Source organism: Parus major, unplaced genomic scaffold (assembly GCF_001522545.3).
Source record: "Parus major isolate Abel unplaced genomic scaffold, Parus_major1.1 Scaffold319, whole genome shotgun sequence".
NCBI classification, from domain to species: Eukaryota; Metazoa; Chordata; class Aves; order Passeriformes; family Paridae; genus Parus; species Parus major.
The window spans coordinates 57,084-80,820 of NW_015379277.1; the positions used below are offsets into that span (position 1 = coordinate 57,084).

At 54.4% G+C, this 23,737-nt stretch overlaps 2 protein-coding genes across 2 annotated transcripts in view; one reads left to right on the plus strand and one right to left on the minus strand.

The window, feature by feature from the left end:
• Positions 1 to 2,262, minus strand: part of KIF3C (kinesin family member 3C) — a 23,131-nt gene extending 20,869 nt beyond the window's left edge. Inside the window, exon 1 of the mRNA XM_033511526.1 lies at positions 2,131 to 2,262. Coding sequence (XP_033367417.1) covers positions 2,131 to 2,262 — 132 coding nt within the window. The remainder of the gene's footprint in view (positions 1 to 2,130) is intronic.
• A 6,628-nt stretch (positions 2,263 to 8,890) lies between these two features.
• Positions 8,891 to 23,737, plus strand: part of RAB10 (RAB10, member RAS oncogene family) — a 44,841-nt gene continuing 29,994 nt past the window's right edge. The window contains exons 1-2 of the mRNA XM_015616003.3: positions 8,891 to 9,372; positions 20,648 to 20,708. Of these exons, the coding sequence (XP_015471489.1) occupies positions 9,246 to 9,372; positions 20,648 to 20,708 (188 nt within the window). The 5' untranslated portion in view covers positions 8,891 to 9,245. The remainder of the gene's footprint in view (positions 9,373 to 20,647; positions 20,709 to 23,737) is intronic.

Consider the following 23,737-nt stretch of genomic DNA (forward strand, 5'->3'; position numbering starts at 1 on the left):
AGGTACATTATGTCTATGGGGACACGGTGTACATGGAGGGTCCTGGTGGCACAGCTGGTGACGTCCCAGTGCAGCTGTTGGCATGGGATGGCACATGGGAACTGAGGAGCTGCAGGGATGGATTGCTAGATCCTGAGCCAGGGTGACACTGAGCTGGCTGGGGCAGGGGACATGGTCCAGGTGCCACACAGGGTGGGATGACATTCGGGGCCTGCATTGATCCCAAAGTGCTTCAGCAGGGCTGAGGGATCCCACTTCCCGTGATCTTGGTTTTCCTGTTCCTCCCCATCATGGGTTCCCACATCCTACAGCCACCCTGGGACGTCCCAGCCGTCCCTTGGGCATTGTGGCTGCTGCCAGGACAACACAGACACCCCTGAGAGTATCCAGCCCCTGGAAATCTGGCTGGCTTTGGGTACTGCAGCCATCCCTGGGGCACCACAGCCAACACTGGGACACCATGGCCACTTTTGGGACACTACTGCCAGACCTGGGCCACCTAGGGCATCCCTGGGCAGCACAATCACCTCTGGGACACTGCAGACATCCCTGGGTACTGTGGCCACCCCAGTTCCCAGCTCGTGTGGGTTACTGGGGGGATCTGGGGGATCTGTGGCCCCATGTACCCTGTAGTCACTTGGACACTTGGCACCCTTGGCTGGCAGTGAGGGTCCATGAGACCTTGGGACCTCCTTCCACAGTCTGTCCCAACCTCTTGGCATTCCCTGGCTGGCTGGGCTGGGCAGCAGCATCAGCCAGAGCCAGGCAGATGTGGGAGGGAAGGGATGCCCAGTGATTGGTGGTCCCACCAAGGGACCCTTTCCCATCTCCTTTAGCACCACTATCCCTACGGCATTCCAGGGAAAAGGCTAATAAAGGAACACTAATAAAGGGACACCAATAAAGGGACACCAATAAAGGGACACTAATAAAGGAACACTTATAAAGGGGAAAGGCTGCCACGGACACTCCAGGACCTGCCCCACATGCCCTGGTGCAGCAGCTCCCCCCAAGCCACTGCCAGCCCTGTTCCCCTTGGGGCAGAGGGTGCTCAGCCCCTGGCTGCACCTGGTGTGGGACTGTGGGACTGGGGACCAGCTCCCCCCTCCCAAACCCCGCTCTGAGATTGTCTCAGAGCTGCTCTCACTGCAGCCTCCAGCCAGGGCCAGGTGCAGTCCCTCATTCCCAGCTCCTGGTGCCATTCCCAGCCCTGGAGCACTTTCACTTGGTCTAAACCAAGGTCATAACAGGAGCACTCCATAACTGCCAAAACATTCTCACCTTCAGTGTCACCAGGAAATTGTGCTGGAGCTCACAAAGATCCTCTGGGCAGAGTCCTGCCTCTGTTGCCAGGGTCACAGGGTCACAGGAGGCCCTTCTGTCCCCAGGGAGGACCTCTTCCCTCTGTGGATGCTGCTGTGGGGACAGATGTCAGCACTCGGGTTGGGAACAGGGAAATCAGTCTCCATGTTGGCAGTGTTGGGACATTCCTTAGGCTTTTTCTTGGTGTTTGGCCAGCTAGTGGTGGTGTTGGCTGGAGCAGCCCTGGAGAAAAGCCTGTCCTCCCTGGTGGGAAAAGGACACATCCCAGTGCGATGTTCCCAGCTCAGGCTGCAGATCGGAGGGTGGATCCTCTCATCTTCCCCCATGGATGGCTCTTTGTCCTCTCACTCTCTTGGCTTCTACAGGGAGGAAGGGATGCTGAGGGTCCAGCAGGCATTTGGCTGTTTTCCCTCAAACCAGCTTGCCAGCATTCCCAGAGATTCAGTGGGTTTCTTTCCCATTTCCCTCCTCTGTGGCAGTTCTGCGGTTCAGCTCAGCTGTTTGTGGCATTCCTCATCCTCCCCATGCTCCTGGCTTCCCTCCTGCTGTCCCCATCTCCATGTGCCAGATTGCTGGTGGGGGAGCTTGGGAAGCAGCAGGGCCTCAGGCTCCAGCCACTCTTTTGGGCTGAGATCAGAGGTTTTGTGGCTTTTCAGACTGTGAACTGAGCAGGGACTGCCCAGGCACAGCACAGGAGGGCTGGGAAAGGGGAGCTCCCACAGCCACACAAGGCAGAAGGGAATCACTCCAGTGCAAGCTTCACCCCATATCCAAAGTGGGGGAGCTGGAGGGGCCAGCACTGCTCACACTAAGCCTGGATTTAGGATGGATCAGTTTGCCGGCAGCTGACTCCTCTATAATTAGCTGGCAGCAGTGCAGCGGGAGCCAGCTCGGGCCGCAGAGCTCCATCTCCCCATCCACAGGCACGGCATTCCACATGACCCCGGATGTGTAAACAGCCGCAGGAGGGATGAGCTGTGTCTCCTTACCAACGGGGACACGAGGAATGAAAGCTGCTGCAAAGTGCTGCCTCTCCTGCAGGCCCTCGGGCTGCCCCCGAGGGGAAGATGCGGCCCCAGCGGATGAATCCCGCTGGGATGCGGGCTGGGTGGCTCAGCAGCATCTTGTCCCATGTCACCACTCACCAGCCACACTCCAGGGGCTGGAAGGAGCTGCAGCCCTGCCTGGCTTCAGGCCCTGCAGGCTGGGAGCCCACACAGCCCCTGTGTCCCGGCTCCTGGGTGACCTGGGGAACTCTGTGTCCGCTTGCCAAGGTCCTGCAGCGCCGGGCTGTGCCCCACCATCCCTCTTCCCACCTCTGCCATCATCTCACAGGGGAGATGAGAGAGGGGGAAAAGGGATGGCTGGCAGTTGTGTGGGAGGCTCCAGGCTTTTATCTTGGACCGTGGTTCCCAACAGATGTGGAGTGAGCAACGTCTGTAAGGCAGCAGCTCAGCATTGCTGCACCGAGATTAAAGGATTTAATAATCTGCTGGCAAGATGTAATTGAAAAAGGCAGAGCCCTGGCTGTGCAGCACTCAGCTGATGCACCAGGGCATTCCCACGCTCCTGAGATCCATCCAAACCTTCCAGCAAGCACAGTAAATCCCAGTGTGTGGGGGGCAGGCCCTATTCTCCACGGATCCAGGGATAACTATTGATTTATCAGTAACGAGCTGCCAGGGAGCTTTTCACTCCTCAGCTGCTCCAGAAAGAGTAAGGAATTGAAAGTGGCACTGCCTCCGTGCTGGGTATGTGTGGATGTGGCACTAACAGGGCTCAGTGGTGGGAGCTGTTGGATCTGATGGTCTCAACATCAATGATTCTGTGATCCCGTGACTCCAGGTACGTGGTGTGTCTCTGGGTACTGAGGGGAGCAGAGCTGTCCTTGCTGGAGGTCAAAGCCTCATTTAGCAACAGTGAGGATCCACCTATCACCGCTCCTCAGCCCCTTGTTTCATCCCTGCTTCATTCCCTGATTCCCAACTGCAGGAAACAAGGCTGTGACTGGCTCTGCAAAGCACTGACAACAATGCTGGGCTTCTTCCCCCCCCCCGGGGCAGCACGGGACCAGGACCCAGCACGAGTAAAGCCATGGCCACAGGGCAGGGATTTTTGGCTGCAGACACAGGGGTGAAGCTCTGGAGGGGGAATGCTGTCCTGGAGGGGCAGAGGCATGGGAAGACCGAGGTCCTCAGGCATTCCAGCTGGGAAGGAGCCCCTGTGCATGGCCAAGGTGCCCTGGGCAGGGAGCTCCTGGATGCATCCAGAGCCCAGCTGAGTGCCCTGTGCTGGCACTGCTGTGCCTGAGGCCAAGCTGAGGTGACTGTGCAGAAATCAGAGATGTGCCTGGCCCACAGAGCTGCTGCCAAAGGTTCCATGTGCCCTTTGTGTCCTCCCTGTCACCTGCAAGTGCTGACTGAGTCCTTCTCCTCCCAACAGGCTGGCTGGAACAGAAACCAGGGGGAAGTCCCCATTTCAGAAACACAGAGCTGCCTTTCTTGTTCCCCTCATGTGCTCTCTGTCCACCTGCCTGGGAGGTGGGTGAGGGAATTACAACAGGAAGGAGGTGAAATCCAAGGTGGTGAGAGCCTGACCCTGCTGGCAGCACTGCTAGGAGCTGCTCCAAACACCAGCCTGTCCTGCCACTGCCAGAACAGCCTTAGCAGGAGGCACTTGGTGTGGCTGTGTGGGTCAGCTGGAGGCAGGAAGGGTGGCTGGAGGCCTGGTGAGACCCAGCAAAAGAGAAAATCTGTGTGGGGGACCCCTCTTGCTGCACTGTCATTTCCTCTGCTGAGGAATTCAACATTATGATAAAGCTTATTTCTTACATTGGGCTCTCCTGGGGTGTCTCAAAAAATTCACCAGAGCTGGGAAAGGGGCTCAGCCTGGAGAAAAGGAGGCTCCGGGGGGACCTTGTGGCTCTGCACAAGTCCCTGCCAGGAGGGGACAGCCAGGAGGGCTCGGGCTCTGCTCCCAGGGAACAGGGACAGGACAAGGGGAAATGGCCTCAGGCTGGGCCAGGCCAGGCTCAGCTTGGACAGCAGCAGGAATTTCTCCCTGGAAAGGGAGCTCAGGCCTTGGAAGAGGCTGCCCAGGGAAGTGGAGGTGTCCAAGGAAGGTCTGGATGTGGCACTTAGTGCTCTGGGCTGTGGACAAGGTGGGGATCAGGCACAGGTTGGTCTCAGTGATTCTGGGTATTTATTTGAGTTCTCCTGCCCTGATGATGACAACAGGAAAAAAAAATAAAAAATAAAAATAAAAAATGCTGGAGGGGTGTCTGGAGTTCAGAGCTCCTGCTCGGGTGTCAGGGTGTCCAGGGTGCTTGGAGCACAGAACACACTGTGGACACCTCTGCTAAGAGGCCAAGCAGGTCCTTTCATTCAACATTTTTCTTTCAATTCAACCTTTTCTGTTCCTCCTCAGTTTACACCCTGAGCATCTGGGGCTGTTTAGCAGCTCCCTTAGGGCTCCTGTCCACAAGTTTGGGTCCCAGACACTCCTGAAGCAGGGGGAGCCAGAGGGGGCTGGGAGGGTGTGAGCTCATCCTTCAAGGTGAGCAACCAGGAATGGTGACCCCAGAACCTCCCCAGATGGCCTGGCCTGTGCCCTGCCTTGGCTGGGGGAGGAGCTGGAGAACACACAGCAGCTTGTTCCCAGCAGCTCCGGGGTGACAAAGGCTCTTCCATGCCGCGGTGAGGCTGGCAGTGAGTAACCAGCAAGCCCAGTGTGTCACTGCTCTGCTCCCGTTGCACAACTGGCTGGTGATTCACTGCTCTGCCCCACGGGAGAGCCCCAGGGCACCTCTGCAAGTGGTGTTGCAATTCCTGCTGCTCAGCTGTCCCTGCAAAGCCCAGGAAGAGGCTGCCAGGTCCTGCTGGCTCTCCCTTTACACCTCATTCCTCCTAATTTGGTAATTTCTCCTGATCACAGCTTGGTGTCCTTTGGGGATAAGGACAGAAGATCCTGGGAAGGATGCTGGGAAGAGAGCTTTGGGAGCTGTTCCACCTCTGCCTGAACATCTCCAGATCTCCCAGTTCTGCAGTGATGATCTCCTGACTGAGCCACCAAGACCAAAGGAGTCTTTGTCCTTGGTCAGGCATCTCCTGAGTGATTGCTTCCCTCACGGGATAACATTTAACAATTTAACACAAGGGCCAGCCTTACACAAGGGCCAGAAAACACTCTGTCTTGCTTGCAGAGGGAAATGTGAGATTCTCAGGAGGAATTTCTTCCTGGAAATGGTGGTCAGGCATGGAAGGGTCTGCCCAGGGAGGTTTGGAGTCCCCATCCCTGGAGGTGTCCAGTTAAGGCCTGGACATGGCACTCAGAGCTCTGGGCTGGTCAAAAGGTGGGGATTGGGCACAGGTTGGATTGGAAGGTCTGGGGGGACTTTTCCAACCTCAGGTATTCTGAGATGCTGTGTGGTACCACTTCCTCTCCAGGATCCTAAAGATAACCTTCCTTAAAGTGCTGAAGTCCATGAGCAAGCTGTCTAGAACAAAAGGTTCTTGTAAGCAGGGGTGCAAATACCCAGAGCTGACAAACCTCTCAGGTGGCATGGAGCCACCAGCCCGTGGTTCCCAGCCGGGGTCAGTGGCAGTGCCTGTGCCACAGAGCTCTCCATGGACACTGGAGCTTTCCCCTTCTATCTGCTCAGTCACAGAGGAAGTGTTTGTGCAGCGCCCTTACGCTGCTCCAGCAAAGTGCTAAAAATATCCCCGTTCTGTGAGGCTGCAGACTGCTGTGTGTGCTGTGTCAGCGCCGGAGCGGAGCCGCTGCCGGGGCCCAGGGACACAGCCGGGTCCCCACTGCCAGCAGGGACAGCTGCAGCACACTGCCAGGGCTGGGAAACCACACCACCACAACACCCAGTGCTGTGCCCAGAGCTGGGCCTCAGGAGGGGCATGACCTGTGGGAAACCTGTTCTCAGAATCCCTGAGGTTGGAAAAGCCCTCCCAGCCCATGGAGCCCCAGCTGTGCCTGATCCCCACCTTGTCCCCAGCCCAGTGCCACATCCAGGCCTTCCTTGGACACCTCCAGGGATAAGACTGCAGCAGCTCCCTGGGCAGCCCCTGCCAAGGCCTGAGCTCCCTTTCCAGGGAGAAATTCCTGCTGCTGTCCAAGCTGAGCCTGGCCTGGCCCAGCCTGAGGCCATTTCCCCTTGTCCTGTCCCTGTTCCCTGGGAGCAGAGCCCGAGCCCTCCTGGCTGTCCCCTCCTGGCAGGGACTTGTGCAGAGCCACAAGGTCCCCCCGGAGCCTCCTTTTCTCCAGGCTGAGCCCCTTTCCCAGCTGCCTCAGCCTCTCCTGGGGCTCCAGCCCCTTCCCAGCTCCGTTCCCTGCCCTGGACACGCTCCAGCCCCTCCAGGGCTCTCCTGGCAGGAGGGGCCCAGAGCTGCCCCCAGCACTGGAGGTGCCCCAGCAGTGCCAGCACAGGGGACGGGCACTGCCCTGGCCCTGCTGCCATCCCAGGTTGTCTCCATGGCCTCAGCCTTGTGTCCAGCCACTGCCACAGCATCCCCAGGGCCTTTTCCAGCCGTCCAGCTCCTCTGTCCCCACATGAGTTGAGATAACTCATCCTGCAGACAGTGGGAAACTACTGACAACAGGATGCTTAATTTTGACAGCAAATTGCAGTTGGCAGTGTGCAGGACCATACCATGGGACAGCTCGTGATTCAACATGAGGGGAGTGTTGGGTCTATGCAAAACCTGTGATGGGGCATCTCCAGCATTTCCAGTGCCTTCAGTGGTGGTTCCACAGCCTGGCTCTTACAAGAAAGTTTGCTCCTCGGTGTGGGAAGACCAGGAGCTATGAGGGAATTCCCCATGTCCAGGTTGCCACAGGCTCCATTACAAACATACGAGGTACAGGAGGTCCTTGGGGTCCTCCTGCTGGGTCAGTGCCTGAGCCATCCCCTCCAGCTCATCCTGGGAATGCTGATGGATGAGAGGCTGGACATGCCCTGGCCAAGAGTGCTGGCACTTGGAATTTCCCCAGTCCTCAGCTGATTCCCCAGGGTGGGCAGCAGGAAAGGGGGGATTCTGCCCCTGTGCTCAGGTGAGACCCCAGCCCTGGGGATCCCAACAGCACAAGGAGCTGGAGCTGCTGGAGAGAGCCCAGAGGAGGCCCCGGAGCTGCTCCAGGGCTGGAGCCCCTCTGCCATGGAGCCAGGCTGAGAGAGCTGGGGGTGCTCACCTGGAGAAGGATCCAGGGAGAGCTCAGAGCCCCTTGCAGGGCCCAAAGGGGCTCCAGGAGAGCTGGAGAGGGACTGGGGACAAGGAATGGAGGGCCAGGAGCCAGGGAATGGCTGCCAGTGGCAGAGGGCAGGGCTGGATGGGATTTGGGGCAGGCATTGTTCCCTGGCAGGGTGGGCAGGCCCTGGCACAGGGTGCCCAGAGCAGCTGGGGCTGCCCCTGGATCCCTGGCAGTGCCCAAGGCCAGGCTGGACACCGGGACATGAAGCACCCTGGGGTAGTGTTCCTGCCTATGGGCAGGGGTGGAAGGAGATGGGTTTTGATGTCCCTTCCCACCCAAACCTTTCCAGGATTCCGGCAGTCTCTGGTTTCCAGCGCCGCTCCGGCCGGAATCTCCTCAGGGCTCTCTGCCCCTCACGCGAGCGCCGCCAGGGGGCGCCTCCTGCCCCGCCCGCGGCCGCGCTCTGCCCTCCTCGCCATGACGTCACTCCCGCCCATAGGGAGCAGCCAATGGAAGCGCGGCGAGCGCGGTGAAGGGGCGGGGCTTTCTCCGGCGCAAGGGCGGGACCTGTATCCCCGGGGGTCGCTCGGCCACCGGTGACGTCATCACGCGGGAGTTGTGCGGACCCGCGGGGCGAGACCGCACCTGAGCGGGGCAGAGCGGGGAAATGTCCGAGGATTGGTTCCAAAAACCCCATCCAGCCCTGCCCTCTGCCACTGGCAGCCATTCCCTGGCTCCTGGCCCTCCATTCCTTGTCCCCAGTCCCTCTCCAGCTCTCCTGGAGCCCCTTTGGGCCCTGGAGGGGCTCTGAGCTCTCCCTGGATCCTTCTCCAGGTGAGCACCCCCAGCTCTCCCAGCCTGGCTCCATGGCAGAGGGGCTCCAGCCCTGGAGCAGCTCCGGGGCCTCCTCTGGGCTCTCTCCAGCAGCTCCAGCTCCTTGTGCTGTTGGGATCCCCAGGGCTGGGGTCTCACCTGAGCACAGGAGCAGAGTCCTCCCCTCTCTGCTGCCCACCCTCGGGGATCAGCTCACCATACGAGGGGTTTCAGGACCAGGGCACGTCCAGCCTTTCACCCACCAACACCCTAAAGCCTCCCCGGAGCTGCTCTGCCTCTGCTCATCCCCAGCCTAGATCGAGCCGAGAGTTTGTTCCGACCCAAGTGCAGCACCAGCGCTTGGTTCCGTTAAACCCCAGGAGATTCTCGCTGCTGGAGCTTTTCCATCTCCGGAGAGCCCCGGGCCGCGAATCAAAGCGAATAAAACCACACAAAATAAACGAACTCCGGGGCCGCGCGGTGACGTCACCCGTACCGCCCCAGTGACGTCACAGCGGCGTGCGCGCGCGCCCCCGCCGGGCCTGCGCCGTGCGTGAGGCGGGGGAGGCGGCGCGCGCAGCCTCGGCAGCGCCTCTGAGGAGCCGCCGCGAGCCCCGGGGGAGAACCGGGAAGGGCCGGGAAGAACCGGGGCCCATCGAGCCGAGCCGAGCAGAGCCGGGCGGACCGCGGGGTTATGAGGGCGGGCGCCGCCGCCTCCCCGTGAGGAGCCGCGGGGAGCGCGCGAGGCCGCCCCGCCACAGGAAGCCATTTTGTGGGCCCCCTCCTCCTCCTCGCTCTCGTCCTCTTCCTCCTCCTCCTCGTCCTCCGCCGTCGCCGCCGCCCTCGGGAGCGGCCGGGCCCGGTGAAGGAGGCGGCGAGGAGGGGCGGCGGCGGCCGCCGCGCCCTCCCCCATGGCGAAGAAAACCTACGACCTGCTCTTCAAGCTGCTGCTCATCGGGGACTCGGGGGTCGGCAAGACCTGCGTCCTCTTCCGCTTCTCCGACGATGCCTTCAACACCACCTTCATCTCCACCATTGGTCAGTGCTTTTCCGCCCAGGGGGGCTGCGGACCCCCCCGGTTCCCACCGCCGTACCCCCCAGCTCCGTTCCCGTGTCAGGCCCGGGGACCCCCGGTGTTCACCCCAGCCCCGTCACCGTGTCACCCCCCAGGGATCCCCGGTATTATCTCCAGCCCTCCAGGGACCCCCCTGTGTCACCCACCAGGAATTCCCTGTGGCCCCCCACCCCTCCAGGGACCCCCAGCCCCGTTTCTGTGTCACCTTTAGGGACGGCCTGTGTCACCCCCGAGCCCCACTCCTTTATCCACCCCCAGGGACACCCGATGTCCCTCCAGGACTTTCCTGTGTCACCCCCCCAGCCCCGTTCCTGTGTCCCCCTCCCCGTCCGCGTCCTGTCCCCTCGCCCTGGGCGCGGAGCCCCAGCGGAGCCGCCCCGGTCCCGCCCGACGCCGCCTCGCCCCCGCTGCAGGGCAGGGTGGGTTCGGTTCCTCCCTCCCCGCAGCTCCGGCCGCGCCGGGTGACCCTGAGCGACCCTCGCTGTCCCCCCCGCGGGGGCTGCGCTGCCAGCTCGTCCCCCACGCCCTGTGCCAGCCGCCAGAGCCCACCTGGCCCCTTCCATCAGCGTTAATCCCTGTCCCTGCGGGCAGCAGGGCGGTGGGATCCCCGTCCCCGTGTTTGCACCGCTATCGATGTGGCTCAGAAACCATCGCGCTCGTGGGTGGGGTCTGTTTTCTCGCCCAACAAAGCTGTCCTTCCCCCCCGCCTTGGCCGGGCTCCTGGCAAAGCTGACTCCAACCCTTCCTCACAGAGCAGCTCCTGACCAAGGTAGAGCTGCTCTGGCATCATGGAAGAGGGAGGTGTCTTTACCTTTTCCATGCAATCTGTGCCATGGGACAGGCCTGGTACTCAATATCTTTCCATCCCAGGTGTATTACAGGGTTTCACTGGCCTTCTCCTGAACACCTTGTTTTGGAGATGAGGAGTTCAGGTCAGCAGCTTCTCACCTTCTTGGTGACTGGCTCTGGAAATTAAATCTCAGCTTTCTTGCAGCACCCACTGGTGTAACACATGCAGATACCCACATCTGGATAAAAAAAGGAAATGATTTTCAGGGGTTTGAACTGAATCTGACTTTTGTGTTTGCTATAAATCCCTTAAATCACTGGTCATGCAGCTGTTCACTGAGGGAGTGTGGAGTGTCAGTGTACATCTTAGTGCTGGGTGGAAGTTCACCCCTGTGCACTTCCTCATCTGTGTTGAAACATCACCCAAAAATTGCACCTCGGACTATAACATGTAAAAATACTCTCTTAAGCAAGGCTTTGGAAATCTAAAGTGAAAAAAAAACCACCTCAACTTGGTGTTTTGCTGAATTTTGGGGGGACTGTGTGACAGTTGTTAATGTTGTCCCTTCCCATGGCATACCCTGACTCTGGGAGGCCTGATGGGTTTGCTGCTGTGGCCAGGGTGTATTTTGGCACTGCTTGGCAGATCCTCGCTGGGATCACATGACATTCCTTGCCTTTGGAGTTTGTTGGGAAGGTTTATTTCAATTCCCAAAGTTAAAAATAGTCAACGTCATAGTTAAGAAGTCAGCAGGCACACCATGGCTCTTGCTCTGTGCTTTTAATAATTAGTGATTTAGTAATCAGTATTAGTTGTTGGTCTAACTCTGCAGTTTTGGGGCCTTCAAGAGGAGTATCACCAAGCTGAGTAGGAAGTGTGCATGTGCAGATTTTGGAAGTTTTCCCACCAGTCAAACCAGTGGCTGTTTGTTTCTGGAGTGCCTAAACTGGAGGGCAGAGATGTTTTATTCCCTGAATTCTGAGCTGAACATCTGGTGATGGGAGCTATGTACACCCTTTTGGTTACTATTTGGTGTGTCAGGTTTGTGTCTTTACGGTGGAATTTGGCAGGTGATGGGGTACAAATCGATTTTCTGTGTGCTGTTCAACTGCCCAAAGATGTCTTAAATGTGTTGTTTCCATGGTCCTTCCATAAATTGATGTGGAAACCTGGAGGGAAGTGTCCTGTGCAGACAATGTCAGTTGAAAGGGAGATTCCCTGTTAGCACCTTGGGAAAAACAGCCCATCCATGAGGGAGGAATCCAAACACCTGAATTATCCAGGTCCACTCAGTTCTCTCTGCATTATTCCCAAGCGATGCAGCGGTCCAGCTGAAAATGGGATTTCAAATTCCCACTTGTGACTGCAGCTCTCACACTTCCCCAGCTTGGCCCTGGAGCAGCAGTGGTGATCCAGGAGCCTGGAAAGGGGTTTTCCATGGGGGTCCCTGCTGTGGGAAATCCCAGCACAGCAGCCCTGCAGCTCTGCTTGGTTTTGCAGCTGAAAGAGCAGAGTTTCGGGGAAAACCTCTGATGGAGTCTTTGACATGTAGCAACAAGGAAATGTGGTTTCCAAAGCCCTTGTGTACACAGTGGGTGACGGGAGGTGACTGGATCCTTGGCTGAGGCTCTCCTGTGTTTGAATAACCCCAGCAGCTCTGATCCCTGGCTCTGGGTTTGCTCAGAGCTCCGCAACAGCCTGGGATACACATAAAATGTACTGGAGTGTTTGCTGGGGGCTGTAGGCTGGGGCTGCTTCGTAGAATCCTGGAATGGTCTGGGTGGGAAGGGACCTCAGAGCCCCTCCAGTGTCACCCCTGCCATGGCAGGGACACCTCCGACTGTCCCAGTGTCCAGCCTGGCCTTGGGCACTGCCAGGGATCCAGGGGCAGCCCCAGCTGCTCTGGGAATTCCATCCCAGTCCCTGCCCACCCTGCCAGGGAACAATGCCTGCTCAATATCCCATTTAACCCTTGCAGTGGGAGCCATTCCCTGGCTCCTGTCCCTCCAGGCCCTTGTCCAAAGTCTCTCTCCAGCTCTTCTGTAGGTTCCCTTCAAGCCCTGGAAATCTCAGTCTTTAGTTTGTAAGGAAAAGAAGGATCTCAAGGAATATTGACACTGACCCCTGTGTAAGGAGAGTGTCTAAGGGGAAAAGGTTTTATTTCTGTAAAACCAAAGGCCTGTTTGCATATGTAAGGGAAGACACACTAATAGAGCATTTCTGCTTCAAGTTAGTATCTTCTGTTCACTGCACATTTCATCTTTGCACATTGACTAATCCTGATCCATGATGGCTGCTGGGATATAACGTGCTGTCCCTGTAATTTGACATACTCTCACTTTGACTTTGAGTCACTTCAATCTAATATTTCCTGCTAAAGCAGCAGTTAAGCTTCTGGATGTGCTGAGGTGCCAGCGTGAGTGATTTCATTGCCCCATCTCAGGCACTATAAATATTCCAGATGGCATTTCTGCAAGAAATCCCAGAGTCATTGGAACCTCCCTGGAGAGGGCAGGGATTCAGCCTCCAGCACTGCCCTGCTGTTTGCAGGTACAAAAGGAATAAATCTTGGAAGGCTTAATCCATCACAGTTTTAAATTTTAACTGTTCTTCAGCAATTTTCTGTTGCAAAAATAATTTTTATGCTGTTTGGTTTTGAAAGCTGTGGTGACTTCTCAGTTGTGCTCCAGGGATGCTCCTGGCTGGATCAGTGAGTGGGTGCAGCTGCCCCTCTGGCAGTGCTGGTGCTCCTTGCTGCTCCTCCTCATTTTAGTGCTCTCCCTGCTGCCACTCCTGCTAGCAGCAGATTGTCTTTATTTTGAATGTTAAAAATGTTAGGAGAAGTAACTTCCAGGCAGCATATCCTTGTTGAGATCTTAATTTTTAATAGCTTTTTATTGGCATTCAGTGTGTCAGGTTGTTGATGGTTTGAAGTGAGCTGTGGATAAAGGAGCCATAGGAGCTGTGCACACTTTGTGGAGCTCCTCAGGGTCCAGCCTTTGGCACCTGGGAACAGGTAGGGAGGGAGGCTCTTCTGGCCAGGATGGCTGCTGAAAAATTTGAATGCCAGAACTGAGCCTAAGCATGTAGTCATTGTTGTCTGACTAAGTCCAATGCAAATGAAGATGAGTCACAAAAAATGTTTTCCCATGAAATCTCTAGTAACAGCTCAGGAGAACAAAGGGTGTGTGATTATTTGGAGATTCCCCCCCACCAGTGCTCCTGATGGAGGTAAAACTTCCCTGGGTATCAATCCCTCCTGGAGGTGCAGCTGTATTTTGTATTCCTGAGCTTTACTCACCTGCCTGCAAATCTACAAATCCAGAGATAAAAAACAGTGATTTTTGAGGTTTGTTTTATTTTGAACACAACCAAAGTTGTGCTAGGAGCTTGCAAAATTGTTATTTTAAATGTGAAAGTATGGGAAAACTACTTGGATGAAATTATTATATTTTTATGATTTCTTTTGCCTTTATTAGAAGTGGGTTTTCACTTTGAAATGGCTTCATGTTGGCACATTGAAGCAGTGAAGTTTTTAAAAATTAGTCCTCAAGGGTACTTAAGTAATAAATCCAAATTTGTTTGTGCATCGTGGGAGGATTTGTTCACTCAGGATTGTCATATAAGTGTCAGGAGGAGGGAAGGATCCTCAGGTAGAGAATGGGGAAAACTTGGCAGATTTTGGTAAACAAATAATGGTTTGAATGGTGAGGATGCTTTTGCTGTGCAGGGGTTGCAATGAAGGTTGAGTAGTTTCAGGATTCAAATAAGAAAGAGTTGGAAGTACTGGCTTGCCTGTTCCCAGAAGCTGTGGATGTCCCATTCCTGAAAGTGTTCCAGGCCAGGTTGGACAGGACTTAGAGCAATGTGGTCTAGTGGAAGATCACTCTGCCAGGGGGTGAAATGGGATGATTTTATCCCTTTTTTGTATCCTACCTACAGCCTAGAGGAGCAGCAGCAGCTGTGAGTTGTGTTTGTGTTGTACCCAGGCTCAGTCTGCTTGTGTCTCCTGCCACGGAGCAGGTGAATTAGACAAAGAAAAATCCCAATAAAGCCTGGCTCAGCAAAGCCCCCTGATCCCAACTCCTGCTCAGTCATTTCTGTGACCTGAACCCATCAAGCAGCAGGAGAGGCCAAAGTCATTTCCACTCGGAGGTGGCTGTGCTGCAGAACCGGCTGCCAGGGGAATTTTGGAGGGGAAAAGATGGATGGGTTCAGAATGAAAGTAGAAAATGGAAGTGAATCTGTCAGTGGGCATTGGATGCTGTGCTCTGGATGCAGGCTGGAGCTTGGGAATCCCCTCAGCTCTTGGCTGCTGGAGGTTGGACAGTATTGTCTGGCCTGGAGAGGGGTTGTCCTCTTCTGTGCCAGCTGGGACACCCAGGAGAGAAGGGTTCCAGAGGGAGCTGGACTTGTGTGATACTGTACAAGGAGGGTGGTTGGGTTTTGGTTTTGTTTAGTGGGGTTTCTTTTGGGGTTTTGTGTGTGTTTGGGGATTTTTTTTCTCATCTAGGGCAGTGAATAATGAGCAGCACTTTTGCACACGCCTCACAGAGCTGATGAGAAACTGGGGATGGCTGTGGTGAAGAGCTGAGGAACAGAGCTGGCTGGAAACTTCTTTGTGTAACGTGGCTGTTTTTTCAGCTGAGCTGGATCAGCTCCCTGATGGGGCTCCTTAGTTACCCTCCAGATCTGTGCTGGTGGAGTGATAGGGCAGCAGGGGACATGGAAACAGCAGAGTAGGTGGTGATTGTACTCAGAGTTCCAGGATCATTGAGGCTGGAAAAGCCCTCCCAGCCCATGGAGTCCAACCTGTCCTGATCCCCACCTTGTCCCCAGCCCAGAGCTCTGAGTGCCACATCCAGGAATTCCCTGCACACCTCCAGGGATAAGACTCCAGCAGCTCCCTGGGCAGCCCCTGCCAAGGCCTGAGCTCCCTTTCCAGGGAGAAATTCCTGCTGCTGTCCAAGCTGAGCCTGGCCTGGCCCAGCCTGAGGCCATTTCCCCTTGTCCTGTCCCTGTTCCCTGGGAGCAGAGCCCGAGCCCTCCTGGCTGTCCCCTCCTGGCAGGGACTTGTGCAGAGCCACAAGGTCCCCCCGGAGCCTCCTTTTCTCCAGGCTGAGCCCCTTTCCCAGCTGCCTCAGCCTCTCCTGGGGCTCCAGCCCCTTCCCAGCTCCATTCCCTGCCCTGGACACGCTCCAGCCCCTCCAGGGCTCTCCTGTCAGGAGGGGCCCAGAGCTGCCCCCAGCACTGGAGGTGCCCCAGCAGTGCCAGCACAGGGGACGGGCACTGCCCTATGCCTGAGAGGTTCCCCATGACAATTCCCTTTCTGGTTGCAGTTCCACATTAACAAACCTCTTGGCAGCCTCTCCTCCCTGCCCCCAGTATGAAACCAACCCTAAACTGGGTTTGCTCCTCTCCTGGTGCTGTTGCTGTCGGTGCCTCGGGCAAAGCCGGTCAGTGAAGGATGCCAACGCTGCAGAGCTGCTTCCTTGGGCACAGTCCTGCTGCTCCTCTGTCCTTGCACTGACACACTGCTGATGTGCAGCTGAAACTCCCAGGCAGCTGCTCCCCAAATGTGCTGAGCACGATCAGGAGCCGTGTGGGAAGGAAAGTGCCTGCGTTGGCTGCTCCAGCTTAGCCAGTGTTGTTTCCAGGAGGGGACTGAACTGTCACTTCAGCAGTGACAGAGATAAAGAGTTAGGAAGTCACTGATATTTTCTAGGGTAATGTGTGTTCAGATTTGGAGCACAGGCCTGTAGCTTCTTGTGACAGGCTGTATGATCTGTGGGCTGTGTGTGAATTTTCAGAGGCAAAACAAAATGTCTGTTGGTGTTGGTTCACTTGTTCATGAACTCCTAAGCAGGAAGACAGCCTTTGTTTTGAGTAGCCAATGATTAGATTTTAGCAGCTTGTTGAGTGATAAACACGACTGGGAGGTGCAGAGAAATTATTTCCTCTTGACTCCTTGGTTTATGTCTTTCAAAAGAAAATATGTTATGCTCCTGCAGAAGATCTTCTTCCCTGTGAGGATGGGCAGGCCCTGGCACAGGGTGCCCAGGGAAGCTGTGGCTGCCCCTGCATCCCTGGAACTGTCCAAGGCCAGGTTGGACTTGGAACACCCTGGGCTAGTGGAAGGTGTTCCTGCACATAGCAGGATGTGAAATGGGATTAGCTTTAAGGTCCCTCCCCACCCAAACCATCCTGTGATTCAACAATTCTCTTTATCCTGAGAAAACACTTGATCTTTTCCACTCTTCAAGTCAATACTGATATTTAATTAGGGGATCGATTGAGAGCCTATTGATGAAAACCTCATTAGGGGATAGGAAGAATCAACCCTAACTTGAAGGGTTTTAGGCAGGTATTGCTGCCTGGTGGGGGTTTTGCCTTGGCAGCCCTGGAGCAGGGCGTGGGCTCTCCCTCCCCACAGCTTCTCCCTGCTCCTCCTCCCTGGAGCATGGAAAGCCAGCGTGTCCCTGCTTGTTAGTGAGCTGGAGAACCTCCCCAAGGATAGTGGCTGGGAGAGGGCTGCTCTGCCAGGAAAATTCATCCCACCTGGCCTTGAGAAATGGCCAGACAGGACATGGGAGCAGAGCAGCTTGCACAGATTCTCCAGCAATGGCAGCCAGTGCCTGTTTAGCTCCGTGACTTTTGGATGGCACAAAGTAGAGAAGGATTTCAGCCTTGCTTTGTGTAACTCTTGCAAGGGGGTAAGGTACTTCAGAAATGCTTTGTGAAAAACCAGCTTGGCAAATTCCTGGTGCTGAGGGAATTCCCTGTCTGGCCCTGGAGAACAGGGAGGAGACCAGAGCTGCTCTTGCAAGTTGCCTTGAACGTCTGGTGTTTCGGTGCAGCTCAGCTGTGTGGGTTTTCCTTTCTGCGTGGGTTTGACTACAAGTCTTGTGTGGGTTTAACTAAAGTCTCTGCATGTTTTGGTTCTGTTCTGTAGCTAAAACAACTCCAGGCTTTCTCTCCCACCGGGATTGTGACTGTTCTCTGTAACCTGGAGAAACACTCATTTGTGACTTGCATTTCCAAAATCTGACTTAATGCTCCCTGAGAGACACCTGCTTGCTTGAGAGCCGATGGGTATGGAATTTCTACACTGATATCCATACCTGTACAGCTTTTTCCTCAAGCATACTTCTCAAACTGCTGTGCTTTCATGTTTGGATCCACTGAGGCTGTTGTTGGACTAGAAGGAGTGCTGGAAATGCTCTTCCCAAAACCATGGCTGCTGCTGTGTGTACTGGAGTTCCTGTGGTGCTAGAGGGGCTGGGATCAGCATGGTGCTTGGGGAGGCTGTCCTGGCCCAAGATCTGAGCTTCACAACCCTTAAAAGCCATGGTTCCAAAGGTGGGTGTTGCTCTGGTAAGTTCAGATGTCATCTCAACGTGTCCAGGTGGGTGGCTGACCTGGGCTGGGTCAGGGTATGGTGCCACCCACTTGAATTTATGGAAGGTTCAGGAAAGCTGGGCTTTGTTATGGCTCATCTGCAGCTTAAGAGAGCAAACTCTTGCCTCTGTTTCCTGACAGTGTTCTTTGAACAGGCTGTACCTGGTCCCCAAATAAGTTATTCTGCCCCTGAGGTGGTTGTGTCTTAAGTGGGTATCACCAGCATTGTAATCTACAGTAAAGGTGATTTTACATTTCCCTTCTCAGCTACTGACTTTGGTCACCTGGACATAGAAACTCCCCTATGTGTGTCTGACATTTTTGTGTCAGGTGTCATTTCCTACCCTTCTAACCATGGCCATGGTACCTGTTCTTCCTCACCACCAAATCCCCCTGGCAGGTGACTTCCCTGAGGGCACTACCTCAACTACACTTGCTTTACTGCAGATATAATAAATATCTGAACTGAGGTCATTGGAATGCTGGTAGCAGTACCTAGAAGTTTCCAGTTCTTCAGGTAGCAACATTGATTTCACACCCTCCAAGGCTTGCTGCAGGCTGTGTCTCATCCATCCTCTCCTCTTCCTTCTCCAAGTGGGATTGCTGTGGCAGAAGCCGAGCTGTCACCTCCATCTGTGGCACGTGGCAGGACGTGCATGTGCCTCTGTCACTTGAGAGGCAGCTCAGATGTGGAGCCTCAGCACAGCTCTCTAATTGCTGGTTAAAGGAGCCCCTCCAACACTCCTGATTCCTTCAGTGTGCTGGGAAGTGCTTTCATCTCCATCAAACTTCTGATCTTCCCAGTAAACAACAAAGTTACTGTAGTTATTTTAGCTACACAAATCTCTGGCAAAAGCAAAGGTAACTCCTGTCTAGTTCTTTGGGATTTGTGCTTTGTCTGGGACAGCATGGACCAGGAATGTGAGTTCTCTGAGAAGTCTGCTGTGTCTCATTCCTGTTCCAGTGAGCAGAAATGCTGTCCTTCCATCAAAGGGGCTCTAAAACTCCATCAGCAACAGCATTAGACTGGCAGTGTCTGCTCAGCTGAGGTGGCCATGTACTGCAGAGGTGTGTCCCCAGCCTCCGGGATGTGTCCCCAGCCTCCGGGATGTGTCCCCAGCCCCAGGGATGTGTCCCATTGTGCTCAAGAGCTTGACCCAGCCAGAGAACAGGAGAGGGAGCTGCCTGGGTTTGGGTCAGGGAATGATAGAATGGATTTGGGTTGGAAGGAACATTTAGGTTCAGCTTATTTTACCTCCTGCCATGGGCAGGGACACCTTCCACTATCCCAGGTTGTTCCAAGCTCCAGTCCAGCCACGGACTGTGTCAGAAAATAACATCAGAATTTATAGGAAAAGAGCTGAGGTTGCAGCTGAGCTCTGCCAGCAGCTGGAGCAGCAGCCCCACAGGCCCCAGGGTGCCAAACCACAGCGCTTACAGTTCTTGTGTCACCTCTGGCAGCAGCTGGTGACAGCACCTGCACTTGCTCAGAGCAGGACACCTCACACCACCTCTGTTGCTTGCTCATTCTGCCTCTCACCCACCTGCAGGGTTAGAAGCTATTTCAAAGCTGGTGGGCACCCCCAGATGCTCTGAGGATCATAAGGAGACCTCATGCAGCAGGAATCCCCCTTGACTGCTGGGCTTTTGATGGGATCCAGAGCAGCTCTGACACTGGGAAATGGATCCCCACCTCAGGTCCTGCCCTGGCACCCAGGACCAACAGCGAGACTGAGACAGCCTGTGGAGCACAGATTTGTCACCTCACAGCAGGCCTGTGTTAGTTTGGGTTGTCTGGGGTCCCTCATTGCCCCAAGGACAGCAGTGCCAGCACCTCTCTGCATTTCTGTTCCAGTCACACACCACCTGCAGCACAACAACCCAGATCAGGTTTTCCCTGTTACAATCTGTGTTGACTTCCTTTTGTCCTGAGCAGCAGGCTCAGGCTGCCCCAGTGGGGACACCCAGGGACCAGAGGGGCTCCAGGAGAGCTGGAGAGGGACTGGGGACAAGGAATGGAGGGCCAGGAGCCAGGGAATGGCTGCCAGTGGCAGAGGGCAGGGCTGGATGGGATTTGGGGCAGGCATTGTTCCCTGGCAGGGTGGGCAGGCCCTGGCACAGGGTGCCCAGAGCAGCTGGGGCTGCCCCTGGATCCCTGGCNAAGGCTGAGGTCCGGGGGGACCTTGTGGCTCTGCACAAGTCCCTGCCAGGAGGGGACAGCCAGGAGGGCTCGGGCTCTGCTCCCAGGGAACAGGGACAGGACAAGGGGAAATGGCCTCAGGCTGGGCCAGGAGGGTTTAGATTGGATATTGGGAACAATTCCTGCATGGAAAGGGCTCTCCAGCCCTGGCACAGCTGCCCAGGGCAGGGGTTGAGTCTCCATCCCTGCAGGGGTTTAAAAACCCTGTGGATGTGGCTCTTGGGGACTTCCTGTATTAGTTGGTATTGAAAGTAAAAAGTTGATGTCTGTGGGCATGGTCGGTACTTGGCTGAGTTCTTGGTGACACTTCTGCCAAGGCTGCCTTTGGCTGTCCCATACCCAAAGCTGAAGCAGGGATGTGTCTGGACAAGGACACTGAGCTCTGATAATTCACCTTTCCTCTCTGGTTAAAGCTTTGAGTGGCTTGAGCCGTTCTGCATCCCTGTGGAAACTCTGCAAACCCTGTGTGTGCTGGGCAGCCCCTGTCCCTGGAACAGCTCCCCAGGGAATGAGCTCCAGGAGCCTTTGGACAGCGCTCTCAGGCACAGAGGGGATGGTTGGGGTGTCCTGGGCAGCACCAGGAGCTGGACTGGATGATCCCTGTGGGTCCTTCCTGCTCAGGGTATTCCAGTGTGTTTCCTCAGGCCCTCCTGGTCTCCCAGCTCCTTTCCCATTTCAGGTAAACCTGGACATCCCTGGTTTACCTGGCAGTTCAGTGAAAGAAGAAAAAAACCTGCTGTTCTGTCTCAGCTGTTCAGAGTTGATGTGGAATTAATTTTATTTAATTATTTTTTAAATTTTTTTTGATAAATAAACACTAATGACTTATTTATGTGTTTGTTTATTTTAGGGATAGACTTCAAGATTAAAACTGTTGAATTGCAAGGAAAGAAGATCAAGCTACAGATCTGGTGAGTAACATACAGCTTCCTTCAGCAGCAGGTGTTCCTGGGGAGAGTTTGCTCTTCCTGAATTCTGTTCAGGGATGCAGGTTTGCAGCTGTGTTCTGTATTTCCACAGTGGTAACACTCCACATGTGTGACTGGAGCAGCAGCAGTGTTTGTAACCACTGGACCTGGCTGCTGGCAAACCTCCTGCTGGTGGGGAGAGCATCCTCACAGGCTGTGATTTAGTGGGAAGTGGTTTAAAACTGGAATTTTTAAATGAGGAGTTGCCTCCAGTCTGTGACTATAAATTGACTCGTAGCCTTGCTTTGTGTCAGCAGAAAATGCAATCCAGGGCTGCACTTGGGCTGGAATTTTCCATGCTCAGCTGTGGAGAGGTTCTCAGCTGGCTGGAACACGGCTGCTCTGTGGGAATGTCTGACAAGAGGCAAAGCCTCAGCTCCTTCCTTTGAGCTTCTGTGCTTTTAACCAGAGCCTTTCCAGCAGGTCAGGTCAGGAGAGCCGGTGGCTTTTCCTGGCCCGTGGGTCTGGCTGAGCTCCCTGCTCACATCTGCGTTCTCCAGCTTCACTGAAGAGCTCTGAGCTGGGATTTGTCCCTTGTGTCCCACTCAGAGCAATCCCATGGCTTTGTAACGTTGGTGTGTGTAGGTGCAGGTGGCTGGGATCCAGTTTGGAGGGACACTGGTCTTTCCAGTCATTCCAGGATAATCCTGAGTGATTATCCTTCCTAACCAGGGCATCTGGAGTCCTCTTGTCACCAGCAGCCTGAGGAAGTGTTAGAACTGCCAGAGGGATGGGGATGGGATTTGGGGCAGGCATTGTTCCCTGGCAGGGTGGGCAGGCCCTGGCACAGGGTGCCCAGAGCAGCTGGGGCTGCCCCTGGATCCCTGGCAGTGCCCAAGGCCAGGCTGGACCCTGGGACAGTGGGAGGTGTCCCTGCCATGGCAGGGGTGACACTGGATGAGATTTAATGTCCCTTTCCAACCCAAACCATTCTGGGATTCTGTGAACCTTCTTGCAGAATGCAGCAAACTAAAACTTCCAAACAAGTCTCAGTCTCCAGCGCTGCCTCAGGAGATGCCAGTGTTTTGGGTAGCACAAAAATTGGATTCTAGGTGTGTTGTGTGACATTCTTCCAGTTGTTTCCACATTTTCAAAGGCACATTATTCCTGTTTCTCAGGCTTTTTCTGTGAGTGCAATTAGACTGTTGCAGTATCAATGACAGCTCAAAAAGGTGACAAAACTTCCTGATAAATGTGATGCTTCAGGCAATAACGTAACAACGGGCCTTTATTTCAAGGTTTTTCCCTGCTGATGAACTTGAGAGCTCTACCACTCATCTTCTCACTGGCTGGAGGACTTAGAGCTTGGGTGGAAACATCTGGTGTTCCAATTCTTGACCTCCTGCAAGAGCTGGGAGCTGGAGGATCTCTCAGGGTCACACTGTGTTATTACCCTGATGTGCAGCCTTACAGACTCCTGTTACTTGGTGTAAACCAAAGGTCAGAACCTGCTGCCATGCTTTTTATTGATGCTGAGAGGTTAATAAATGAAAGGTTTCTGTGATGTGTGAGTTGCTGTTCAGTACCTGGGAACACCCCTGGGATGTGGCAGCTGTTCATTAACAACATCTGTTGAGTATTGGGGCCTGGGAACATCCTGGGGGAGCACTGGACACAGCAGTGTCCTGGAACCTGTGGAGGGAACAGGTGTGACCTTAATCAGCCATTCCCTGCTGGAAATGTCACCCAGCACAGGCTGGCTCACAGCCTGTCCCCAGCCCTTTCCCTGGGAATGATGTGAGGTCACATGTGGGGTGGCAGTGCTGGTGCCAGCAGTGCCAGAACTGTCAGAAATAATGGGATTGTTTTGTGTTTGTAAGAATACAAACAGGTTTTCCAGCAGTACATCATCACTTGTGTCCTTTTGGAGCAATCTGGTCCAGGGGACAGTGTCCCTGCCCTTGGAACAAGGTTGGGCTGTAAGATCCTTCCCAACCTGAAGCATTTTGGGATTCAGTGATTCCATGACAGTGAATTGAGTGGCTGAATCCTTTAATCACCTCCCCAGCACAGCACCTCCTGTTTGGTAAAGCTGATGCTTTTCTGAATGAATTCACTTCCCCTCATTTATGTATTATCTGTCTTGTCCATCTGCTGAGTATAAATTAGCCAGGATAAGTGTTAACTTGAATTTTATTTTTATGTAATTTGAGGGCAAAATTACCATTACAGCAAGTAGTGACAAATTCTGTTTCATAAATAGCAGTCTATGTGAAAGCAGATTCATGTACTGTATTTATTTTCTAGCTAACAAATATAGCTTAAGTAGGGTGAGACATGCATGAAAACCGATTTAATTGGCTGTAATTGAACTTGAACATATTTAATTCATGTCCTTGGTGGTTTGGAGTAGAATTCCAATTGCAGACTGGGCTGTCCAGGCTTTTTCCCTGCTGTGATTTTGGGTGTGGGGCCTGATGGGCTCCTGACAGTGAGATGCAGCTGCTTCATGTGATGCCCTCCCTAAAAATAGGGGCTGGTAAAGGTTCCTGCACCAGAGTTAATTGAGTATATTGGAAAATGAAAGATGTAATGGCAGGGAATTAAATCAGCCCTCAAACCTGGAATTAACTGACACTGAGCAGAGGTTACTGCTGCATGGGAACAGCTCTGAAGAAAGTTCTGTTTCTTGCTAGAGCTTCATTTCCTTTTTTTCCCCCTTAGTACCTTATGAATAAAAACCTTATTGTCTCTCTTGTCTCTTGGTATGCATAAAACATCACTAAAATAGTTCCTTTGTTCATTTTCTTTTGTTTTGTTTGTGGGAGCCTTGTGTAAGGTTTAGCTGCTGGAATAACAAAATGATCAAGTTTCTTTTTTCTGGAAGAAATAACTGCTTGTGTTGAAGCTGTGGTCTCAGGGATCTTAGTGACAGTGTGGGTGGTGTCAGCAGGAACCTGGAGCCTTCTTTCTGCACAGAGATGGTGTTTTACACACAGATTTGAGCTGTGCTTTTCATGTGACTTCTGAAA